This window comes from Megascapheus bottae, chromosome 17 (genome assembly GCF_031878675.1).
Source record: "Megascapheus bottae isolate mThoBot1 chromosome 17, mThoBot2.hap1, whole genome shotgun sequence".
NCBI lineage: Eukaryota > Metazoa > Chordata > Mammalia > Rodentia > Geomyidae > Megascapheus > Megascapheus bottae.
Window position 1 is genome coordinate 19,804,949 of NC_143525.1, and position 20,141 is coordinate 19,825,089.

The window sequence follows — 20,141 nt, forward strand, 5'->3', positions numbered from 1 at the left end:
CAAGCCCGTCCTCTTTACAGAAGTGGATGCACACCTTGGGGTAAAAGTGGGGAGCGGAGGAATGGAGGGGGAGGAAAGGAAAGAGCGGGGAGCCCCGAGGGAAGGGCGGGGGAGCCTGGGCCGGAAGGCGTCCCAGGCTCGGCCGGGAGCCGGCGCTCTCTTTCGACGCCACCCGCTGCCCCCGCCCCCGAGCCGGCCGGGACGGCACAACGTCTCCGCCCCCAGCGCACCGCGCACCTCACCTTGAACGCCGCCCCACCCACCGCCGTCCTATTGGGTCTCCCGGGCAGGGGCGACCCGGCGATTGGCCTGCCTGGTGCACGAAGGCTCCGCCCACCTCCCCGCCCTCGTTCCCGTCCGCCGGTACTTTGGACGGCGGCGTGGCGCCCCTCCTCCCTTCACGGTCCCCGCCCCCTGGAGCAAATGCTGCCGAGCTGCGGCCGCGGGGCAGATGCACGCGCTCGGGCCCCTCTAGCAGGCGCGAGCAATCGCTGGGCGCGCGAAAGCGAAAGAAGGAAGAGGAAGGGAGGGCGAGGGCGGGGTGTTGGGGAGGGGCGGGAGGAGGAAGAGGAGGAGGTTGGAGCGCGCTCGCGCCTGGCCTCGCGCCCGCGCGGAGGGAGGGGGAGAGGGGTGCGCGCGCGCACGCTCGCGTTCTCGCTCGCTCCATCCATCCATCCTCCGGTCGCGGCACGCGCGCGCGCTCCGGGCTCGCGCCGCACCCCCCGCCCGGGAGAGGCGGGCTGGAGTGGGGGGCGGGGGGAGGGGCGCGCGGACGGCGCGCGGACTGCGCGCGGGCGGGGTGAGGTGAGGAGGAGGAGGAGGAGGAGGCGGCGACGGGACGAGAAGGGAGGGGAAGGGGCCATGGCCGCCCGGTGAGGCGGCGAGGCGGGGGGGGCGGCCGGACCCCCCGGCCCCGGGCCCCGGGCCCCGGGGAGAGGCGAGGACGGACCGACGGACATGGGGCTCCGGAGCAGCCGCCGCCGCCGCCGCCGCCGGAGGACGCGGCCCTGAGAGGCCGCCGGGCCCCGGCGCGGCCCCCCGGGCGGGGTGAGTATGGAACGGAGACGGGGACGGGGGAGGGGCCTGCGGGGGGCGGGGGGCGGGGCCCGAGGCGGGGCTTGGGCCCCCTCCCCCCAGGTCTGGGTCAGCGCCCCTTCCCCTCCCCCCGGGCCGACGCGGAAACGCCCGGCTTCCCCCGGCTGCCCGGCCCGGTCCGGGCCCCCTGCTCTTCCCCCTGCCTGGGTCCCCCTTGGGCGGGGCAGGGCCGGCCGGGGAGGGGGCGCGGGGCCTTTGTTAGGGAGCCAGGCCCCAGCCCCCGGGACAATAGAGACACCCTCCCGGACTCCTCTCCCCGTCCGGCCGGGACTGTCGGCCGGCGAGGACCGAGTGGGGCCGGGACGCGTCCCACTCTTTCCACTCTCTGGGGGTCGGGCTGTCCCGGCCCGGCGCCGGCCTCGGGCGGCTCGGCTCTCCTCCCCCCAGTCGGTATGATGCAGCAGCAGTGCCGCAGGGACGGGGGAAGAGCGGCGGCCCGGCCTCCTCCGCTGCCCAGTGCCCCGGGCTCGTTTGTCCGTCCCCACCCCACTCTAGGCCGGCAGCTCCCTAAACTCGTACCCAGTGTTCAGAGGGCCCCCGGACTGTGGGCACTCTTTCTGTATCCTGTGGTGGGGGTTTCTGGACTTTGGGGCTCTTGGAGAGACTTCCGGCCCGGTCCTGAGGGAGGGAGGGGGTTATGGAAGAGAACTGGTGAGGGGAGCACCCACTCCCCACGTGCGTCCCACGGGGCTCACCCCCACGCGGGGTGATTGGGCATGTCCCCTTGAGCTGCAGGCTTCTGTGGGCTCTGGTCCTCTCCTGGAGTGGCAGGCTGATTTCAAGGGAAGAGTGAGTGGGGTTGAAGGTGGTAGGGTCCTAGGGCCATTCCTACTTCTGGTAGCAGTACCCCCCCAAGTGGACATCCTGGCGGAAAGCAGAGGTGACTGAGGAGAGCCTTTAGGGAAAGGGGGGGTGTCTTCAGGAGTCTGTGCAGTTCTTTGCCACACCCTGTGGGTTTGCTTTGAGGCCTTGGAGTTCCTTCTCCTCCCCCTGCTGCATTGCACCATGGGTATCAGAGAGGGGTTTGAGTTTTGGGGACCTGGGGTGAGCTGCTGCCTCCTAGAGACCCAGACTCTGATTGGCAATGGAGTCCAGGTCCTGAGCCCAGGCCTGGAAAGCACTAGGCCACCTCTGGGTTTCAGGCCCCGAAGGACCATACAGACTTAGTGAGCTTGAGCCTTGGGGAGGGAGATAGCTTGATGCCAAGATTAGGCTCTGGGCAGCGAGGTGGGGAGGGGAGGTGGCAGTCTTCAGAGGTACCTTGGACTCACACCAACACCCCCGCCCCCATATGTGCAGCCGTGTTGCCGCCCGCTGTGCTATGAGCAGTCAGAGCGCCGTCTCCACAAGAGTTTACAAATGAAAATGGAGGAAATGTCTTTGTCTGGCCTGGATAACAGCAAACTAGAGGTGAGGGCTCCCCCACGTGTGCCTCTAGTTCTTTCTCTTGACGTGTCTACGACGCTATATCTGGCATCTGAGCCAAAGAGGAATTTGGGTAGTCAGCCTTGTTCCTTAAACGGAATAGCCACTGAGAAGGCCCAAGGATCCAGGAAGAAAGAATTCCAGGACAAGATGGGGAAAATGTCAAGGAAAGCATGATGTGTGGCCAGGAGGTCTATTGGTGAGAGTTGCTGTCAGTCCAGGGGGCTGTAACACTCGTGACGGTGGATGTTCTCCTCTGGGGCCCAGGCCATCGCTCAGGAGATATACGCGGACCTGGTGGAGGATTCTTGTTTGGGATTCTGCTTTGAGGTTCACCGGGCTGTCAAGTGTGGCTACTTCTTCCTGGATGATACGGACCCCGATAGCATGAAGGATTTTGGTGAGCTTCAGGTGGAAGGAAAGCAGTGTTGGCCCTGCCTGGGGAGCGCTTATGTAGAGATCTTCTCTGGAAACCATCCTAGCTCAGAGGCTGGAGCTCCTGTGAGCTCAGGCAGGGGGTTTGACAAGGCTGTGAGAATCTGTGGGAAGAAGAGGTGAGGGTTCCCTGCCTGCCCTGATCGCCAGCCTCTCCTGTCCCCAGAGATCGTGGACCAGCCCGGATTAGACATCTTTGGACAGGTTTTCAACCAGTGGAAGAGCAAAGAGTGTGTTTGCCCCAATTGTAGCCGCAGCATCGCTGCCTCCCGCTTCGCTCCCCATCTGGAGAAGTGCCTGGGAATGGGTCGGAACAGCAGCCGAATCGCCAACCGCCGGTGAGGAACTCTATCCTGGCAGTACCAAACCTACACGTTTTGTAGTCTATTCCATGCATAGTCCCCTGGGGGGGGGTACTTATAGAGTACAGAGGGTGGGCCCCAGGTAGTCAGTCCACTATGCCTCTAAAATGAATTGGGGGCAGACAGCTGGTTGTATTGATTCCTTCTCTTCCCATCCATTGGCAGGATTGCCAATAGCAACAATATGAACAAGTCTGAGAGTGACCAAGAGGACAATGATGACATCAATGACAACGACTGGTCCTATGGCTCAGAGAAGAAAGGTGTTTTGGGATCTGGGGGACTTTGGAAGGGACATTGGATTGAGGCAGGCAGGAATGGGGTCTGCATTGGTCACAAATTGTTCACAGTAGCTGGGTGCTGGTGGCTCACGCCTGTAATCTTACCTACTCAGAAGGCTGAGGGCTGAGGTTCAAAGCCAGCCTGCACAGGAAAATCTGGGAGACTCTTTATTTCCAGTTAACCACTAGAAACCCAAAAGTGGAGCTGTGGTTCAGAGTAGTAGAGCAGTAGTCCCACAACCAACCCCTCACCCCCCAGTTTTTTGTTTGCACTAATGGAAGGAAGATGTAGTTTTGTCCATAGATTGAGGACTCAAAAGTAACCATATTCTTTATTCTTTTGTCTCCCACAGCCAAGAAGAGAAAATCAGACAAGGTGAGAGCTGGGCCAAGCATTCGGGAAGTTTGGGCAAAGGACAAATACCCTCCCCTTTGGGCAGGGAGTCCTTGGGTGTCTTGACTCAAGTCTGAGGTCATGGAGCAAGGGGGTTCTGTGGGTTTGGGGATGAGTGAGTGTGGTGGGAAGGGGAGTTTCTGAGGCCTTGGGGAGTGGGGGAAAAATGTAGGCAGACAGGCCTCTTACTGGGGAGGAAGAGGAATTTGAGGATGTTTCTTTGTCAAATCTTTTTTCCTTCCCTGGGTTCTCGGCTCCCCCTTATCATTGCCCTTTCCCCAAAGCTATGGTATCTCCCATTCCAGAACCCCAATTCCCCTCGAAGATCCAAGTCTTTAAAACATAAAAATGGTGAGTCTGAAGCAACAAGGGTACTGCTAGCTTGTCTTCAGGGGTTCTTGGGAGGGTGAGGGCAGGGATGGGGGGAGTAGAGCCAGAGCTTGGATGGGGTGTAAGGGAGGGCCTGTGATCCTTCTGTCACCCCCACTTCCTCTCTGGTTATTTTCAGGGTTCTCTGTCTGTACCTCTGCATCAAACACCCTTCCCCTTCTTTTTTCTTCTTCAGGGGAACTTAGCAATTCGGATCCTTTTAAGGTGAGTTAGTGGCTTCCCCTCTTAATGTCCATTCCCACTGTTGTTGGGAGGTGGCTGGGATTTGGATTCTCCAGGTCAAAATGCTAACAGCTAGAAACAGTAGTTGGGCTGTTTGGGTCTCATGTATTTATATTCTCTCTGGATGCTGCCTCTCACTGGTGTGCAGGTGGGTTGAAAGGATTCACTTGAAAGACAACTCTCATGGAAGCAAGGATGAGAGACTTAATTCTCCACATCCATCTTTACCCCCCCCCCCCTTTTTTTTTTTTAATCTGCCTCTTTTTTCTTTTTCTAACCTGTACTTCCTGTCCTCTCACAGTATAGCAACTCAACTGGGATCAGCTATGAGACCCTGGGGCCAGAGGAGCTGCGTAGCCTGCTTACCACGGTAAGGAACTAGAGCAGAGGTGTATTGGAGTGGGGTGTGGGATGGAGCCACAGGCTGTAGAGAAAGCTGATGTTATATCAGGTGGCCCCATAGAGTTTTAGTCTCTGGAAATCGGTTTTCTGCTCTACCCTTCCCAGCCGGTGGGTTGCAAGGGGAACATTTCTTGGTACAGAAGGGAGCCTTTGGTGCCTAGAGTAGGTTCCTCTCTGACCCTCCTTTCAGCTTATATTTCTCTTGCAGCAATGTGGGGTGATTTCTGAACACACCAAGAAGATGTGCACAAGGTGAGCACAGAATCAAGAAAGGGCACCAGGGACCCTCCAACATATGGTTTGGGAGCACCTCTGGATTTGAGCAAAGAAGCTTTGCCCTTCACTTCAGTCTGAGAAGGGGAGGAGCTCTACCTGAGTCGCTCAGGTCCTTCCTTGCCTTGCCCCAGGGTGTAATGATTGTGTCCCCACCAGGTCCCTGCGCTGTCCTCAGCACACAGATGAGCAGAGGCGAACTGTACGGATTTATTTCCTTGGGCCCTCAGCGTAAGTACCCCTAGCAAAGAAGAGTGGAGGATTATGGTGTTTTAGGATGCTGATGGTATGGTATACCTCAAGCTTTTTCTTTGTCCCTTTCATTTCCAGAGTTCTTCCAGAGGTCGAGAGCTCCCTGGATAATGACAGCTTTGACATGACTGATAGCCAAGCCTTGATCAGCCGGCTTCAGTGGGATGGCTCCTCTGATCTCTCACCCTCTGATTCAGGCTCCTCCAAGACGAGTGAGAATCAGGGATGGGGTCTAGGTATGTGATGCAGTTGAGTCACAGGGGCTTTCTGTCCAAATTTCTGTCCAAAGGCATGCGGGCTCTGCCCTGCTCTCCTGCCACGCCCTACCCCCATCTCTGTGCCTCTTCCTTTGTAGGTACCAACAGCTCCGAATCACGGAAAACCAAGAAAAAGAAATCCCATCTGAGCCTGGTAGGGACTGCCTCCAACTTGGGCTCCAACAAGAAAAAGAAGCCAAAGCCACCGGCTCCACCAACGCCCAGCATCTATGATGACATCAACTGACTTGGGTGCAAGGGATAGCCTTTGGCTGAGCAGAGCCCTCTCTCCCAACCCCCACCCAGGTGGCATAACCTGGCATATGGACGGCTACTGGGGGTTTGGGGCTTGGGAAGCTTGGTGAGCCAGGCAGGCAGAGGATCCACTTATGTGCCCCTGGGGGGTGCAGGGTCCTCTGCAATGGAGCACGACCCCTCGGTATGCGGGACTCAGACCTGGACATTATGCCTTGGACATAAGTTTGGTGGGGAGGCAGTTTTCCTATTTATTCTGTGAGTTACTGGATGTCCAGCTAGGCCAGGGGCCTGACCTGGGCACTGTGCCAGGGCACTGCCTGCCCCCCACCCCAGGAACTGGACTAAGCCCTGCCGAGGGGCATTGTGGCTACCCTGGAGGCTGTGGGTTGGAAGCTGAGCCTGGAGGGGGCCTCCCGGCTGCCCTCAGCAATGTGAATGGGTCCGGTGCTTGGAGCTGAGGGGCGGGCTGTGCATGTCCTGTCTGTGTACAGTCCTCTCAGATGCCCCCAGTCCCAGGGGTTGGCAGACACGGAGTGCTGTCTGCTGAGGTAGGCGTCCAGAACTGCCGCCGCCTTCCCTGCCCCTTAGAGGGGCAGCCCTTTTCCCTCAGTCCCAGGGACCTCCTTGGCAGCAGGAGCTGTCCTTTTGTTGTTGGGTGCCAGGAAAGGGCCTCCAGCCTCTACAGCTTCAAGGAATGGGAAGGGGAGGGTAGGAAGAGGGAGCTGCAGATCAAAATGACTCCCCCCCACCCAGAACCAGGGCTGGCGAGGAGTGGGGCCCCAAGGTGAGAGGGAACGGTGCTGCTTTATTTGAAATGTTTTCTTACCTCATTCCCTGCCCCAGGAAGGGGCCCAGCCTCACCCTCCTGGGGTGGCCCCATATTCCTCCTGCCTGCCCTGCCCCACCGCCCTGCCCTGCTGGGGCAGCCCGAGTTCCCAGCTGCTGCTTGCCACCCCTTCACCTTGACCAGCTTCCGTTCCTCTCAGTGCTCCCACCTCCGAAGCCTGCCCTGTTTCCTTTTCCTTCGCCACTCTTTAAGTTATTTATTCCTGTACTTGTGGTTTGGGGCTCTGAGGAAAATCCTAATCTTGTGCCTCTCCCCCTTTGCTAGGGTGGGACGAGAGGGTGGGTTCTGTGCCCTGGGATGTCAGTGGAGGGGGAAGGGGTTCCAGTGCCCTGTGGGGCTGTCATGCCAGGTTGCCAACCTGCCTGGCATACATCCTGAAGAGATGTACCAGCAGTCTTCACATGGGCAAGCCACGCCCGCCCACCCCACCCCCAGCCAAGCTGGAGGGCCAAATGCAGTTGCAGTCAGGGCTGGGAACAGAGCTGACCTTGAGCTGAGTTCTCTGGCACTTGCTGGACATGTCCCCTGTCCTCCACTCAGGAGGAGTCACTCCTACATTTGGGTAGCTAGTACCCAGGACTGGTTGGACTGATTTGGGTTAGGGACCCTAGAGGGTTAAGGGAACAACAGAGATAGGGCTTGCAGTACCCTGTCTGGAACCCCAGTCTCCCCTTGGGGTCACTCGGATTGTGGTTGATGCCTGGTTACAAATTGGTTTTTAACCCAAGCATTGTGATTATTTTTTAAAAAGCCAAGCCCGTTTTGGCAGGAGTTAGAATAAATCCTGGGGCTTGGGCTCCTCAGTTCTTCGCCCTCCACAGCCTTCTCCCTCAAAGGCGAAGCCAGAGGGAGAGGAGGATCTCGGCGAGCCTCCAGTGGGATTCCGCACACTTGGAGTCCACTGAAGGGAAGGGGAGGGAGGCCAGGGGCCACTCTCCCTTCTGAGAGGCAGCTGTAGCTCAGGCCCTAACTCATTCACTCTTTCTCCTCTGGCCTCTTCCTTTTAGCCCTTCTGTGTGGTGGAAGGAGAAAAGAGGAGTAGTTTGGGAACTGGTTTGTCATAAACTTCCCCCATTGTCCCTTGGCCCACCCTCAGGGTAGAGCCCCCTGCCCAGGCTGGGTAAGAGATGGGCTTGGTCCAGCAGGGACCCTGAGGGACCCTTTCCTTCTGGGGAGAGTGCCCCCCCTACCGTGTAGTTGAACAGGGGCTAGGAGCTCCCCACTCCCTCTAACAGCAGGCTGTGTGGGGTTGATTCCCATCCTCCCCGCCCCAGCTAGGTGTTGTCCACCCTGTATCCTATCATGTGTCTGAGTGTGTGGGGGGGGTCTGTACTAATTTCCATGGCCGGTGGCTTTTCCTTCCATGCATCACTCCCCCCCGCATGCCCAGGGGCCACCCGCCTGGCATTACCGCATGCTGGGGTCATTGGGGGAGGGGGGTGGGGCTCACGCTGTCCTGTGGTCTTGAGATTTTTATTTTTGCATATGTAATCCATCCTGTACAGGTAGCTAACTTTGTAAACGCTGTGTATTCCCTCTGCCCCCATGGCTGCTGGTGTAAATAAACTGCATCTCCCGTTGGTAGCCTGGCCTACCCACCTTCCTTGCCATGTTGCTGGGGGCAGAGCAAAGCCATTCTCTTAATGTCACAGGAGGCTTCACAGCCACAAAATGGAACTTTATTCAGTCACAGATGCTGACCCTCCACCCATGAGCCCTAGAGGCAAGGGCCTAGAGCTGAGTGATCTATACCCAGAGCTCGTCCTTGGAGCTGGGCAGGGCAGGATGCTGGCTAAGGGCCAGCACTTTTGCAGCCTTAGGCCTAGGGTAGCAGCTGTGGCCTGGCCTTTCCCAATGCTAGGAGCTTGGCCTTGTGCCCCAACTCCCTCCTTGGCTGAGCTCTATAAAGGATTATTAAAAAAAAAAAAAAAGAAAAGAAAAGAAAAAAAAGCAAAGTGCTTTGCGAGAACACCCTATTCCTGCTACAGGGTAGAGGGAAATGGCAATGGTTGGGTATAAGGAAAACAGGCAGTCTTCATCCCTGCCTGTGTGAATTCAGCCTCAAAAGATGGACATTTGACTAAGGAAATATTACAGAAATATGCTGGGGTCCAGGGTGCTAAGGGGCAGACATGCAGGATGCTGGGAAGGGATGTTGGAAGATTCCTCAGAGACCAGACTTACGAGGTTAGCCATTGGCTCTGGACTCTAGAAGATGATATCCTCGTGTCTACCTGAGTTGTGCTTGCACACAGGGGATGTCTGTACCCCTGTGGACATGAAGGGAGGCCCACCTGCCTCCTAAGTCCTGTGGATGGGGTATCTACCCCGTCCTTTCCATCTCTCCCTCCCTGGCCTTTGGGCCCAGCTCTGGCCAGGAAAAGGGGGAGGCCATAAAGGAGGAAGACCGTGCCTTTCATTTTCCCCTTATGTCCTTATCGTCCATACATCCCAAATACTAGGAAGCTGAAGAAGACGGTGACTCCCACCAGGGAGACAGTGGCAGGTGCTGTGAAAAACTGGCGGTAATTGATACGGAAGTACCAGACGACACCCAGGAGCACCACAAACACAGGCACCATGAGGCTGCCCACGTTGACACCAAGGCTGGATGGCTCAGTGGCTGAGGGGGCCAAGGAGGCTGAGGGGTCTGGAACAGCTGCTCCTGAGGGTGAGCGGTGACAGTGAATAACACAGTTGTCAGTAATGTTCAGGGAACGCAATGTGCGTGATGGGTCCTGGAGCAGACGGCCCTGGTAGATCAGTTTCATCTGGCTCTCTTGTCCAGGGAAGTATTTACTGCAAGATCAAAGATGGAAGAAGAAAATAAAGAATGAGGGCCAATAGGCATGGACCAAGAAGGCAAGGCAGAGGGCAGAAGGTGATGGACGGGGTTCTAAAGATGTCTCCCACCTCCCCTTGGTCAGGGTTGCCCTTACAATCCCCAAGTCTGCACCAGCCTGATGAACCAAGGCCTACAGGCACTGGGCACAAGCAATGTCCTCTTCGGCATCCCACTCACCTCTTCAGGGCTCCCACGGTGTCCTCTGGTCTGGCCACGGCAAGCTCCTCAGTGTCATTGAGGAATTTGAGTCTGACATTAATGAGGCTGGGACTCGGGGGGAGGCAGGTGCTATCATCTGGTCTCAGTGGGGCTTCTGGTCTCTCCAGGATTCCTTGTCGTTTGGGCAGGCCTTGGATATCAAGGAAATGCTCAAGGCTGGACTCCATACCATCGCCAGCTCCCGGTTCCCCAGTGGAGTCTCCCCCACCTTCACCAGCTTCTTCGGCCTTCTCATCATTGCCCTCTGATGCATGGGGGAGTTCGCTTGGTTCTGGGGTACCTTGGCCTGCCACCAGCTGGTCCACATGCCCCAAATGGAGGACTGATGCGTCACCTGCTGACACAATGGTGCCCAGGAGCTGGCTGCTATTGCTGTCTGCTACATAGGTAGAGAGCCATGCAAGGACCAAGGATAGAATCAACACCACCACACCTACAACCACCATCACCTCATTACCCACACCTTCAATGAGGGTAAAGTCAGAGAGCTCCATGGCCTGGCTGCTGACTGGATCCACTCTGCAGGAATAAGGGGACAAGCATCAGCCAGAGCCTGAGGGGTTACAACCCAATTTCTAGATTAGATTCTAATTAAGCCTGCTTGAAAAGAAAAAGAAAAAGAAATCCCATGTCTTACTGAAGGGTATCAACGTCCCTAACCACAGACCTGAATTAAGCTAAGAATTTACCCTTACTCTCTCTCAAAACTGAGGTTTGGCAGACACCAGGTGCTCATACCTGTAATCCTAGGCTAAGAAGGGAGGATCGAGGTTCAAAATGTCCTGGGCATGAACACCCCTTTGACTCTTACCTCCAATTAACCACCAGAAAATCAAAAGTGGTGCTGTGGCTCAAATTAGTAGAGAAGTAGCCTTGAGCTGAATAGCTCAGGGATAGTGCTCAGGCCCACAATTCAAGCCCTACAAATGACAAAAAAAAAAAAAACAACACAAAATCTAAGCTGGAGGCCTGGCTTGACTGATAGAATGCCAGCAGCACAAGTGCAAAGCCCTGAGTTCAAACCCTGATTGAGGGAAAGGGGAACTGAAGCTTTCAGATTCCATGCCTAAAATGTGCACAGATAAATAGGAAAGTCTCATAGCTTTGGAACTGCTATGGGGGAAAACACATGCTTCTTTCTTTCTTTTTGGCCAGTCCTGGGGCTTGAACTCAGGGCCTGAGCACGGTCTTTGGGCTTTCCTCAACATTAGCGCTCTACCACTTGAGCCACAGCACCACTTCCAGCTTTTCTATGTATGTGGTACCAAGGAATCTTCATGCATGCTAGGTGAGCACTCTACCACTACACCAAACTCCTGACCCCAAACATATGCTTCTCTCATCCAAGACTTTCTTTGGGATTTCTGATTCTGGTCATGCATATATGATCTCTTGAGTTACTTCCATAGCAGTTTCAGAGAGACCAAAAGGGCTGAATATTTATTTGAGGGGTGTGTGTGTGTGAACGCAGGGCCTGGACACTATCCCTGGGCTTTTGCACAAGGCTAGCATTCTACCACTTAAGCCACAGCTCCACTTCTGGCTTTTTGGTGGTTAATTGAAGAGTCTCATATAGTTTCCTACATGGGTTGACTTCAAACTGCAGTCCACAGATCTCAGTCTTCTGAGTAGCTAGGATGACAGACCTCAGCCACCGGTCATTGACACATGCATACTGAATGCAAAAAAAAAAAAAATCAAGAAAGCTTGGTTGCTGTTCCTGAACTTTTGTGTTCAAAGCTAGTGCTCTACAACTTGAGCCACAGCTCTACTTCCAGATTTGTGATTCACTGGAGATAAGAGTCTCCTGAACCTTCCTCCCTGGCTGGGATCACAGGCATGAGCAACCATACCTGGCTTAAGTCTCCATTGGAGGGCCTATGCAGTCACCTTTGCCAAACGGAGTCATCTGGTAATAGATCTAAACCTAGATGTCAAGAGTCAAAACTATCATGCACAACAGTCAGATCACCCAAACATACAGCTCTGCACAGGCCATCAACAGTGATTACTAAATCTACCTCCTCTGAAACCATTCTGGCAGATCCTGGTGAGCCACATGGGACAAACATCAGAAACATTTTGCCCTCTTGGGTTCCCCTGGGCTTATAACTGCCAGAAACCACAGCCCAAGTGGAGCCTATTTGGAAATAATTCTACATCAGCTCTCCCAGTCCCCAACCCAATCTCTCTCCTGGTACTGTATGGTACTCCTGCTGTATTTTCTTAGACAGAAAAGATCACTGTTTATTGTATATAGTATCTTTTCCCTTGGAGAATCTATTGTTTTCCCAACTGTCCCTGGGCAAATCCATCTGTGATTATCATCATCAGACTATTCTCCTGGCACTATAAAATGGTCATTATAACTTATCTACCTGTCCATCTTTTTACTAGAAGCCTGGAACCCGAGAATCACATGAATTTCTCTTTGCACTGAGGCGCCCAGTAAATGCCACAATAGTTGCTCAAACAGGATTCGTGGAATTTAACAACAGCTAAACAGTTTTCACATCCTAACTTAACAGGCTGACTTTGGAGTGAGGAAAATGTTATAATCCCAGTTTGCCTTTTAGTAGTGATAACTTTCTCAGAGCCTCTGCTCTCTTCAGTAAAGTGGGGTTAAAAATAGTACCTACCTCATAAGGTTGTTTTGAAGATGACGTGAAATCATCGGAGCAAAAATACGAGCACAGTGCCTGGGCACATAGCAATTGTTGGATAAACAATGGGAGCAACTGTGTATTGCTCCACAACTAACAGCGATGGTAAGGCTAGTCTCATGAACCGTGATTTACAAAAGGAAACTGCGGGAAAGACACGAAAACCACTGGCTCAGACGGAACTGTCGTGCATGGGGAGGGGCCGGACAGGGCTTCAGGTCTCCGGTCTCCCAGGCCTCAGCTTTCTCCCCACTCAGCCGGTGGGGGGCCCTGACAGTGCGGTGAGGAGGGGGTCCCTAACCCCGCTTTTGATGACGTGGAGGTTCCGCGTCTAGGCGGTCCTTATTAAGAAACGGAGACACCCGCCCCCGCCAGCGTAAGGGCTGCTGAGACCCAGCTGCCGGGCCCCCAAAGCCCAGATCCCCACGTCCAGGATGGGGTAGAGTCAAGTGAGGGGGTCACAAACCATCCACACCCCTCAAACTTTGGGGCGGGGCTGGTGGTCTGGGGGCGGGGCCTAAGGACGCGGGGACTCATGGGAAATTAAAGGGCGCTTAAACTGGTACTGTGCCTTGATGGGGAAGGAATTCCTCACCTGACAGGGCCAGGATAAATGTTTTGGCGTCGCCAGGGCGGCCCCTAGATTCGTCTTCCCGTAGGGCCCGGGAAAGGGGATGGCAGTCCCCGATTCTATCCAGGGTCCAGTCTCTTCCGGCTTCTCCCGGAAGCTGTTGAACCACAGACAGGAAGTCCCGCCTCCGCGCCGTACAGTGATTACGCAAAGCTACGTAAAGCGGGGTGACGTCACCGTATTCTTTAAATAAAAGGCACAGGTTTCTCAGCCGAAGGAAGGGCGGGGTTTTGTTGGCGGGATCTTGGCTCTGGTACTGGATCTTGGTGCTGGGCCACGCCTTGTGGGCGTGGCCATTGGGCCACACGAGGTGAGAGGCGGGTCCAGCGAGGAGGAGTTACTTGGGAGAAAGGCGTGGCTTTGTGTCGGCAAGGCTTTCAGTGCTGTAGACGTTTAAACCGTCTAGGGTAAAATTTTATATTTTCCAGCCTGATTCTTCCGGTCTTGCTCTCCATCTGCAGGATTTGAGGGATTCCTTACTGCCCTGCAGTGCGCACTGACCTCCAGGCTAGTGTCATGAGTAAAGTCTGGTTTTTGTTCGTCTATTTTTTTTTACTTCTGAGAGTTCAGAGGTTACTCAGCCTTAGGGAGAAAGAATGAGCCAGATTATTCAGTGCTCAGGTAGTGTGGAAGCTTGGAGAATAGGGTGGGAAAAGCATTTCTTTCTTCCTTTCTTTTGTCTCTTTTTGGTGCCAGTGCTGGGGCTTGATCTCAGGGCAAGGGTGCTGCTGTCCCTGAGTTCTTTTGCTCAAGACTAGTGTTCTGCCACTTAAGAGCTATACTTCCAGCATTGTTGGTGCTTAATTAGAGATAAAAGTCACAGACTTTCCTGTCTGGGCTAGCTTTGAACCTGGATCCTTAGATCTCAGCCTCCTGTGTAGCTAGCACTACAGGCATAAGCTACCAGCACCTCGCTACGAAAATTGTATTTTGAAAACAAGATCTTCCTAAATGCCTGGGTTATCCTCACACACTGTCCTCTTTCAGCCTCTTGAGCAACTAGGGTTACAGGTATATGCTGCTATACCCAGCAATCAGTGCAGTTTTAGGATACAAATACCGGAAAAAAAAATAACTTCCAAGAACTTACTTATATTTTTGCAATTAATTTTCTAAAACAACAAGTAGGAGTTTGGAATTTTGTTGAACTATTGATTAAAGTATACATATTACAGAAGGAGTAAACATAAGCAAAGACTTTGAGAGTAATTACCACCAAGTAAACAGTACAGTGTAATTAACACTGAGATCAAGAAATAGAAAATTACTCTGTAGCCTCTTCCCTTCAACTTCTTTTCTAGCTACTAACCTCCAGAGCAGCTGAATTATTTGAATGACTAGTAACATAGATCAGTTTAACTTATTTTTTGTACTTTTTAAGAAAATTTATGGTGTCTAGATACCCAAGAAACACTTTAGCATAGGGCTGAGAGCGTGACCTAGTTGTAGAGTGCATGCCTTGTATGCACAAAGCCCTAGGTTCGATTCCTTGGTACCGCATATACAGAGAATAAAAAGCCAGAAGTGGTGCTGTGGCTCAAGTGGTAGAATGCTGCCCTTGAGAAAGCCTAAGGACAGTGCCTAGGCCCTGAGTTCAAGCCCCAGGACTGGCAAAAAAAAAAAAACAAAAAAAAACATTCTATCACTATGCTGCATCCCAATGTGATCTTATTCTATTTTGTTTTAGATGGTTTATTACCCAGGTTGGTTTCCAACTCCTGAACTCAAATAATCTTGCCATCTTGGCTTCTGGTATAGCTGGACTATACGTTTATACCTTTAAGCTGTGTAACACAGTATTTATTTAATTTATTTGTGCCATTCCTTGGGCTTGAACTTAGAGCCTAGGTGCTATCATTGAATTGGGTGTTTTTGTTTTTGTTTTGTTGCTCAAGGCTAATACTCTTCAACTTGAGCCACAGCTGTGACTTTTTGCTGTTAAAATAGAGATGAGTCTCTCTGACCAGGTACTGTTAGCCCATGCCTGTAATCCTAGCTGTTCAGGAGATGGAGATCTGAGGAGCATGGTTCAAAGTCAGCCCAGGCAGAAAGTCTTATCTCCAATCAACTTTCCCCCAAATTGAAAGTGGCTTTGTGGCTTTGTGGTAGAGTGCTAGCCTTGAGAGAAAAATCTCAGGCCCTGAAGTTCAAGTCATACAACCAACAACAACAACAAAAAGAGTCTCGCTGAGGTAAGAGTTTACTGCCTGGGCTGGCTTTGAACTATGATCCTCAGATCTCAGCCTTCTGAGTAGCTAGAATACAGGCTTGAGCCACTGGGTACCCAGTGCAGCATAGTATTTTAATGGGTCTTCCCTTCGTTTTCTATGTTTATACAATGTTTGTTTTTCTGTAAGTTATTCATCTTGTATTTTTATACTGGCATGTGCAATATGATGGCTTGTATAATGGTAATTATCTAAATCCTAGATACTACCTTAACTAAATCTGTCTAGCCAGGTGCCTGTCTAGCTACTCAGGAGAGTAAAATGTGAGAATCACAGTTTGAAACCAGCCGAAACTGAAAAAGAGTCCTCAAGTCTCTTATGTCCAATTAACCAGAAAAGAGCTGGGAGCATAGCTGTGGTTCAAGTAATGGAATGCCTGCTCATGGAGATAAAGAGTCTCATGGATTTACTTCCCCATAGCTTAGAACCACAATTCTCAAATCTCAGCCTCCTAAGTTGCTAGAATTATAACATGAGCCATCATTCTCCCTTCTGTCCCTTGGAGAATTGGTTTCTATCATAAAATAATCATGTATGCCTTTTTTGTTTGTTTTGTATATTTAAATAGGCATTTGAAGATGTAAACAACAGAAAGGCCAGCTGGCTGGGGTGTGTCTATTGTGAAGGGATAGAAGTGTACTTCTGCGTGAGGCTCCCACCTGGCCAGGGACTGGGGAGTTTCTTTTTCTTTCAGGCTATTGGCTCTGTGAAAGAAAAGCCAACTTCCATGCAGTGATTGGAGGCTGGTGTTCTGTTGAGCCAGGTCAAAGACTGTCTTATGCTGGTGAAAGGGGATCTGTGCCAACAGGAGTCCCTAGAGGAGAGACTGGGGAGGAGGCTGTAAAGCAGGCTTCTGATCTCTGTCTCTGCTGTGTCTGCTGGGTGACTCCAGCTGGTAACAGTAGAGTCCAGGATTCCCTAGCAAAAGAGTAGGCCAGCAGGCTGCTGGGTGCCTTCTTCCCTCCTGCCGTTACTATAGTAGTTGCTGGTCAGTTGGGGGAGGGGGGTGGGTAGGGGACTTGTATTCAGTAACTGTCTTCCTGTTATAGAAACACTTGCTGAGTGAGGGCATAAAAGTTGGAAGCCATAAAAGAGCAGAGCACAAGGGAAAAATGAACATGAGCTTTCATTCTATGCATAAGTCCTTTATTTGCATTCATAAAACATGCCTGCCCTGAAAAAGCTTTCTCCTAAAGATGAATGGTGGTACTTCAAACTCTGGGACCCTTGCAAAGTAGAAGTGAAGACGGGGAAGAGGAAGTCATTTGGTTCTGGTTCTTCCACCATGGTTCCTCAAAGACCACTGTATAGTATTCTACTTGAGAAATGAGCACCCAGGGGTGAGCAGAACTCATCCTCAATGTCCCAGCACTAATGGATTTACAGAAATGTTTGTTGAAGGAATACAGCTCCAATCTCTGGCCTCATACAAGCAGACACAGGCACTTCAGTTAGCATCAGGCCAAAGCCTGGCTACTGCAGAATGGTTGTCAAAGGAAGAGATTGTGCTATTTTCATTGAGTCTTGAGTTCAAATCAAACTTGACCAGATCAAGAAAAGGTAGGTTCACCCAGCAATGGGAATCATGCTGAACATTTGTTCAAAGGAAAACAGGTCGTTACAGGCAGCAGCTGGTAACCAGCTTACTGAGACTGGATTTCAGCACCGGGGAGGGGAGAAGGTGGAGTCTAGAGGCTTGTTTTGTTGAGTTTGTTTTAATGTAGCTCAAGTAGGCCTTTAAACCCTAGATCCTCTTGCCTTGGCCTCCCAGTTGTGGGGACTGCAGGTATGCACCGCTACAACTATATGCATGGAACACACGGGTAGCAGAGGAGAGAGGCAACATGGGTCCTCAAGCCAGTGGCTTGGGTGGATAGGAAAGCCATCCATTCTAGCACAAGAGGGGTGTGGTCCTGACAGCCGCAGGGCTCACTGGATGTGCCCCTCCACTCGCAGCAGCAGGTACTCCTTGAGGAGCGGGGGCAGAGGGAGTCGAGTAACCGCCTGCCGGCAGTGGCTACCCAACCTAGCTCGCACAGCTAGGCGGGCCAGGTGCTGTAGTCGTCTAGGCTGGTTCACCATGCTCAGAGCTGAGCTGTAGAAGGCCTCGTGTTCCTAGGACAGGAGGGAAAGAGGGTTAGTCAAGCCCCAAACCCAGGACTCCACCTTACTATCTGGGGGCAACCCAATGTTGGGCATGCTTTATAAGACGCAGCCACCTGGTGTTTGGTACATCGGAAAGGACTCCTGTACCGAGCTAGAGAAGCCATGGTAATGGGGTTGGGCCTACACCTCAGGCCATGGCCTCTGCTCTGTGTGCACTCCAGGTGTGCTGGTATGATGCCTACCAAATCAGAGCTGCCTGCTAAATGGGCTGCGGCAGGTGAGGGAGATTGGACAGGTGTGGGCTTACAGGTCAGCCTGTGCTGCTGGGAGCTGAGGCCAGGACCCCAAGGGTTTCAAGTTACCTGAGCCCTCTGCTCCCATGCCCAGCCTCCTCCCTGAAGGTCATCCTGGAGGAAGAAGTCTGTCCTCCACCTTCCTCTTCATTCCCCTTAGAAAGCTCTAAGGCACATACCTGCCACAGCTCCGGGAGCACTGCCTCCACCCACGTGTCACAGGATGGGACGCAAGGATAAGCATTAAGCAGGACTTCCAGGGCCCGAGGGAAGTTGGCACAATGTTTCAGCATCTGAGAATCAAGAGAGTCTCAGGAACAACTAAAGGGCACCTCACCCCCAATCTAGGCACCCCGCACAGGCGCCCCGCTTCATTCTGGTGTGTAAGGAAGGTCTGAGTCACTCTGTCCCAAGCGGTTGGATCCACTCTCTGGAGCCCTAGCCTCTTGGCTCCAGTTTATGTGGGGGCTCTTTCCCTCTTGGACGCCCTCCTTCCCCCAGGTGGCTCCCAAGGCCATGACAGGTTTCTAGCCATTGACTGTAGGGTCACAGTCCCTTGGCCCTTGGCCTTCCCCAGAGGCTCTCCCACCCAGTCGGTGTGTCCTTCTCTCAGGCCCTTCCTGCACACCTCAGGGTGCACAGGCTGAGCCCCATAGTCCAGCAGAGCAGCAAAGAGGACTTCGGGCTCCCAGTTCGGGGCGTCCTGGACTGCCTGCAGCGCACAGTCCATGGGTGTGTGGCCTGCCCCGTTGCGGACTCCGGCGCGCGCCCCATGGCTCAGCAGCAGCTCGGCCAGGCCCCCGCAACCATTGGCACAGGCGTTGTGCAGTGGTGTGTGGCGCTTCCGTCCAGCCGCTCTAGGATCAGCTCCGGCCTCCAAAAGCCGGCGAGCGGTGGCCTCGTGTTGCCGCCCGGGACCAGGGCCCTCAGCCCCTGCACAGGCCGCATTCAGCGCCGTCTCGCCCTGGCTGGTGCACAGGGCCACGTTGGCGCCGTGCTCCAGGTAAAGGGCCACGTGGAGCTCCAGGCCGCGCGCTGCCGCCACGTGCAGGGGTGTCACCTCACTCTCCTTGCCAGCCAGGTTCACCATCACTCCGGCCTCCAGTAGCAGCTTGGCACACCTGGGGGCAGGTGCAAGACCCCAGGGAGACCCTCAGGGTGAGGAGGTTACCTCCTGCCCTCCCCATCCCCTGCCCGCCTCCAGGTCCCACCTGGTGGTCTGCAGATCACCAGGCCCGCATTGGAAGCCCCTTCGAAGCTACCCCAAACTTCAATTTTCGGATAGAAAAAAAGAAATTATTATCCCAGAAATGTTTCAGGCAACGATTAGAAACCATACTTCAAATAGCTTCATCAGATTGTGTGCTCACCAACTCCAACGGGCCCTCCAAGATTCAGCCCTGAATCCCCATTGGACCTTTAAAGAAATTCAATGTGGTTTATTTTGACGATGCTGGGGATGGAGCACAGGTTGTCAGAAGTTCGAGGGAATCGACACCGAGTCACACCCTCCACCCTCCTTAGTCTGTGGCCTCCATTGTGTCCTATGAATTATGAGGCACAGGAAGTTAAAACTGTCCCCAAACTTAAAACCATTCTTTTAGATCAGCCATGATCATCAAGGGAAAGGAAGACACTTAGAGACTTCCCCACTCACTTTCCCTGTGAGAAAACAAACCAGGCAAGCCAAAATGTGTTTTAGAGATCATGTTTCACTCTCAGAGATCCTGGAAGAATTATAGGCCATATACTAGTGCAGCAAATATGCAGCATTGCCTCCTGGGGGGTAAAGAAAACATTCAGTGAACCAGATTAATAACAGTGAAACTGGACTGGTTCATAATTAAAAACACAACATGAGCAGGGTGGGTACTGGTGGCTCACCTGCAACCCTAGCAACTGAAAAGTCCAAGGGATTGGTCTGGAAGCCTGGTTAAAATGAAATGGCTGACAATTTGGTTCACTCCAGAGTGGGAGAGGAGAGGGGAGAATGAGCAGCATTACTCTGGGGTCCATCAGTGCTCTGGATCTAGTGGGGGAAGGGGGAGGCTCCCAGCATATAGGTTGTAGAGTATCTTCTTTTTACCAGACCTGGGCTTGAACTCAGGGCCTGAGCACCAAGGCCAGAGCTCTACCACTTGAGCCACAGCATCACTTCCAGCTTTTTCTATGTATGTGGTACCGAGCAATCAAACTTAGGTCTTTGTGCATATTAGGCAAGCACTCTACCCCAAGTATCTTGAATCATTACCTTCCAGCCACA

The 20,141-nt window shown here is 53.2% G+C and overlaps 3 protein-coding genes across 9 annotated transcripts in view; 1 reads left to right on the forward strand and 2 right to left on the reverse strand.

Annotated features, from left to right (window-relative positions):
* The first annotated feature begins 813 nt into the window (after positions 1-813).
* Positions 814-8,477, forward strand: Atxn7l3 (ataxin 7 like 3). 5 transcript variants are annotated; one of them, XM_090350148.1, is made up of 13 exons: positions 814-1,047; positions 2,395-2,505; positions 2,788-2,920; positions 3,122-3,293; positions 3,483-3,580; positions 3,952-3,974; positions 4,277-4,343; positions 4,501-4,586; positions 4,906-4,974; positions 5,215-5,258; positions 5,439-5,510; positions 5,610-5,767; positions 5,887-8,477. In XM_090350148.1, exons 2-13 carry the CDS (start codon positions 2,455-2,457, stop codon positions 6,033-6,035), a joined length of 1,122 nt encoding a protein of 373 aa, XP_090206274.1. In that variant the 5' UTR covers positions 814-1,047; positions 2,395-2,454; the 3' UTR covers positions 6,036-8,477. The 5 variants fall into 5 exon arrangements, with proteins under 5 accessions (XP_090206274.1, XP_090206277.1, XP_090206276.1 ...); XM_090350151.1 differs by having other exon boundaries at positions 815-1,047; positions 4,558-4,586; XM_090350150.1 differs by having other exon boundaries at positions 815-1,047; positions 4,298-4,343.
* Positions 8,478-8,539: 62 nt separating this feature from the next.
* On the reverse strand, positions 8,540-13,305 carry Tmub2 (transmembrane and ubiquitin like domain containing 2). Of its 3 annotated transcripts, XM_090350153.1 has the most exons (4): positions 13,216-13,299; positions 12,597-12,764; positions 9,916-10,476; positions 8,540-9,692 (listed from the first exon to the last, which is right to left on the reverse strand). In XM_090350153.1, exons 2-4 carry the CDS (start codon positions 12,629-12,631, stop codon positions 9,329-9,331), a joined length of 960 nt encoding a protein of 319 aa, XP_090206279.1. In that variant the 5' UTR covers positions 12,632-12,764; positions 13,216-13,299; the 3' UTR covers positions 8,540-9,328. The 3 variants fall into 3 exon arrangements, with proteins under 3 accessions (XP_090206279.1, XP_090206281.1, XP_090206280.1); XM_090350155.1 differs by lacking the exon at positions 12,597-12,764 and having other exon boundaries at positions 13,216-13,305; XM_090350154.1 differs by lacking the exon at positions 13,216-13,299 and having other exon boundaries at positions 12,597-13,207.
* Positions 13,306-17,408: 4,103 nt separating this feature from the next.
* Positions 17,409-20,141, reverse strand: part of Asb16 (ankyrin repeat and SOCS box containing 16) — a 6,873-nt gene continuing 4,140 nt past the window's right edge. Inside the window, exons 3-5 of the mRNA XM_090351628.1 lie at positions 18,507-18,999; positions 18,058-18,171; positions 17,409-17,594 (exon numbers count right to left, since the gene is read on the reverse strand). Coding sequence (XP_090207754.1) covers positions 17,409-17,594; positions 18,058-18,171; positions 18,507-18,999 — 793 coding nt within the window. The remainder of the gene's footprint in view (positions 17,595-18,057; positions 18,172-18,506; positions 19,000-20,141) is intronic.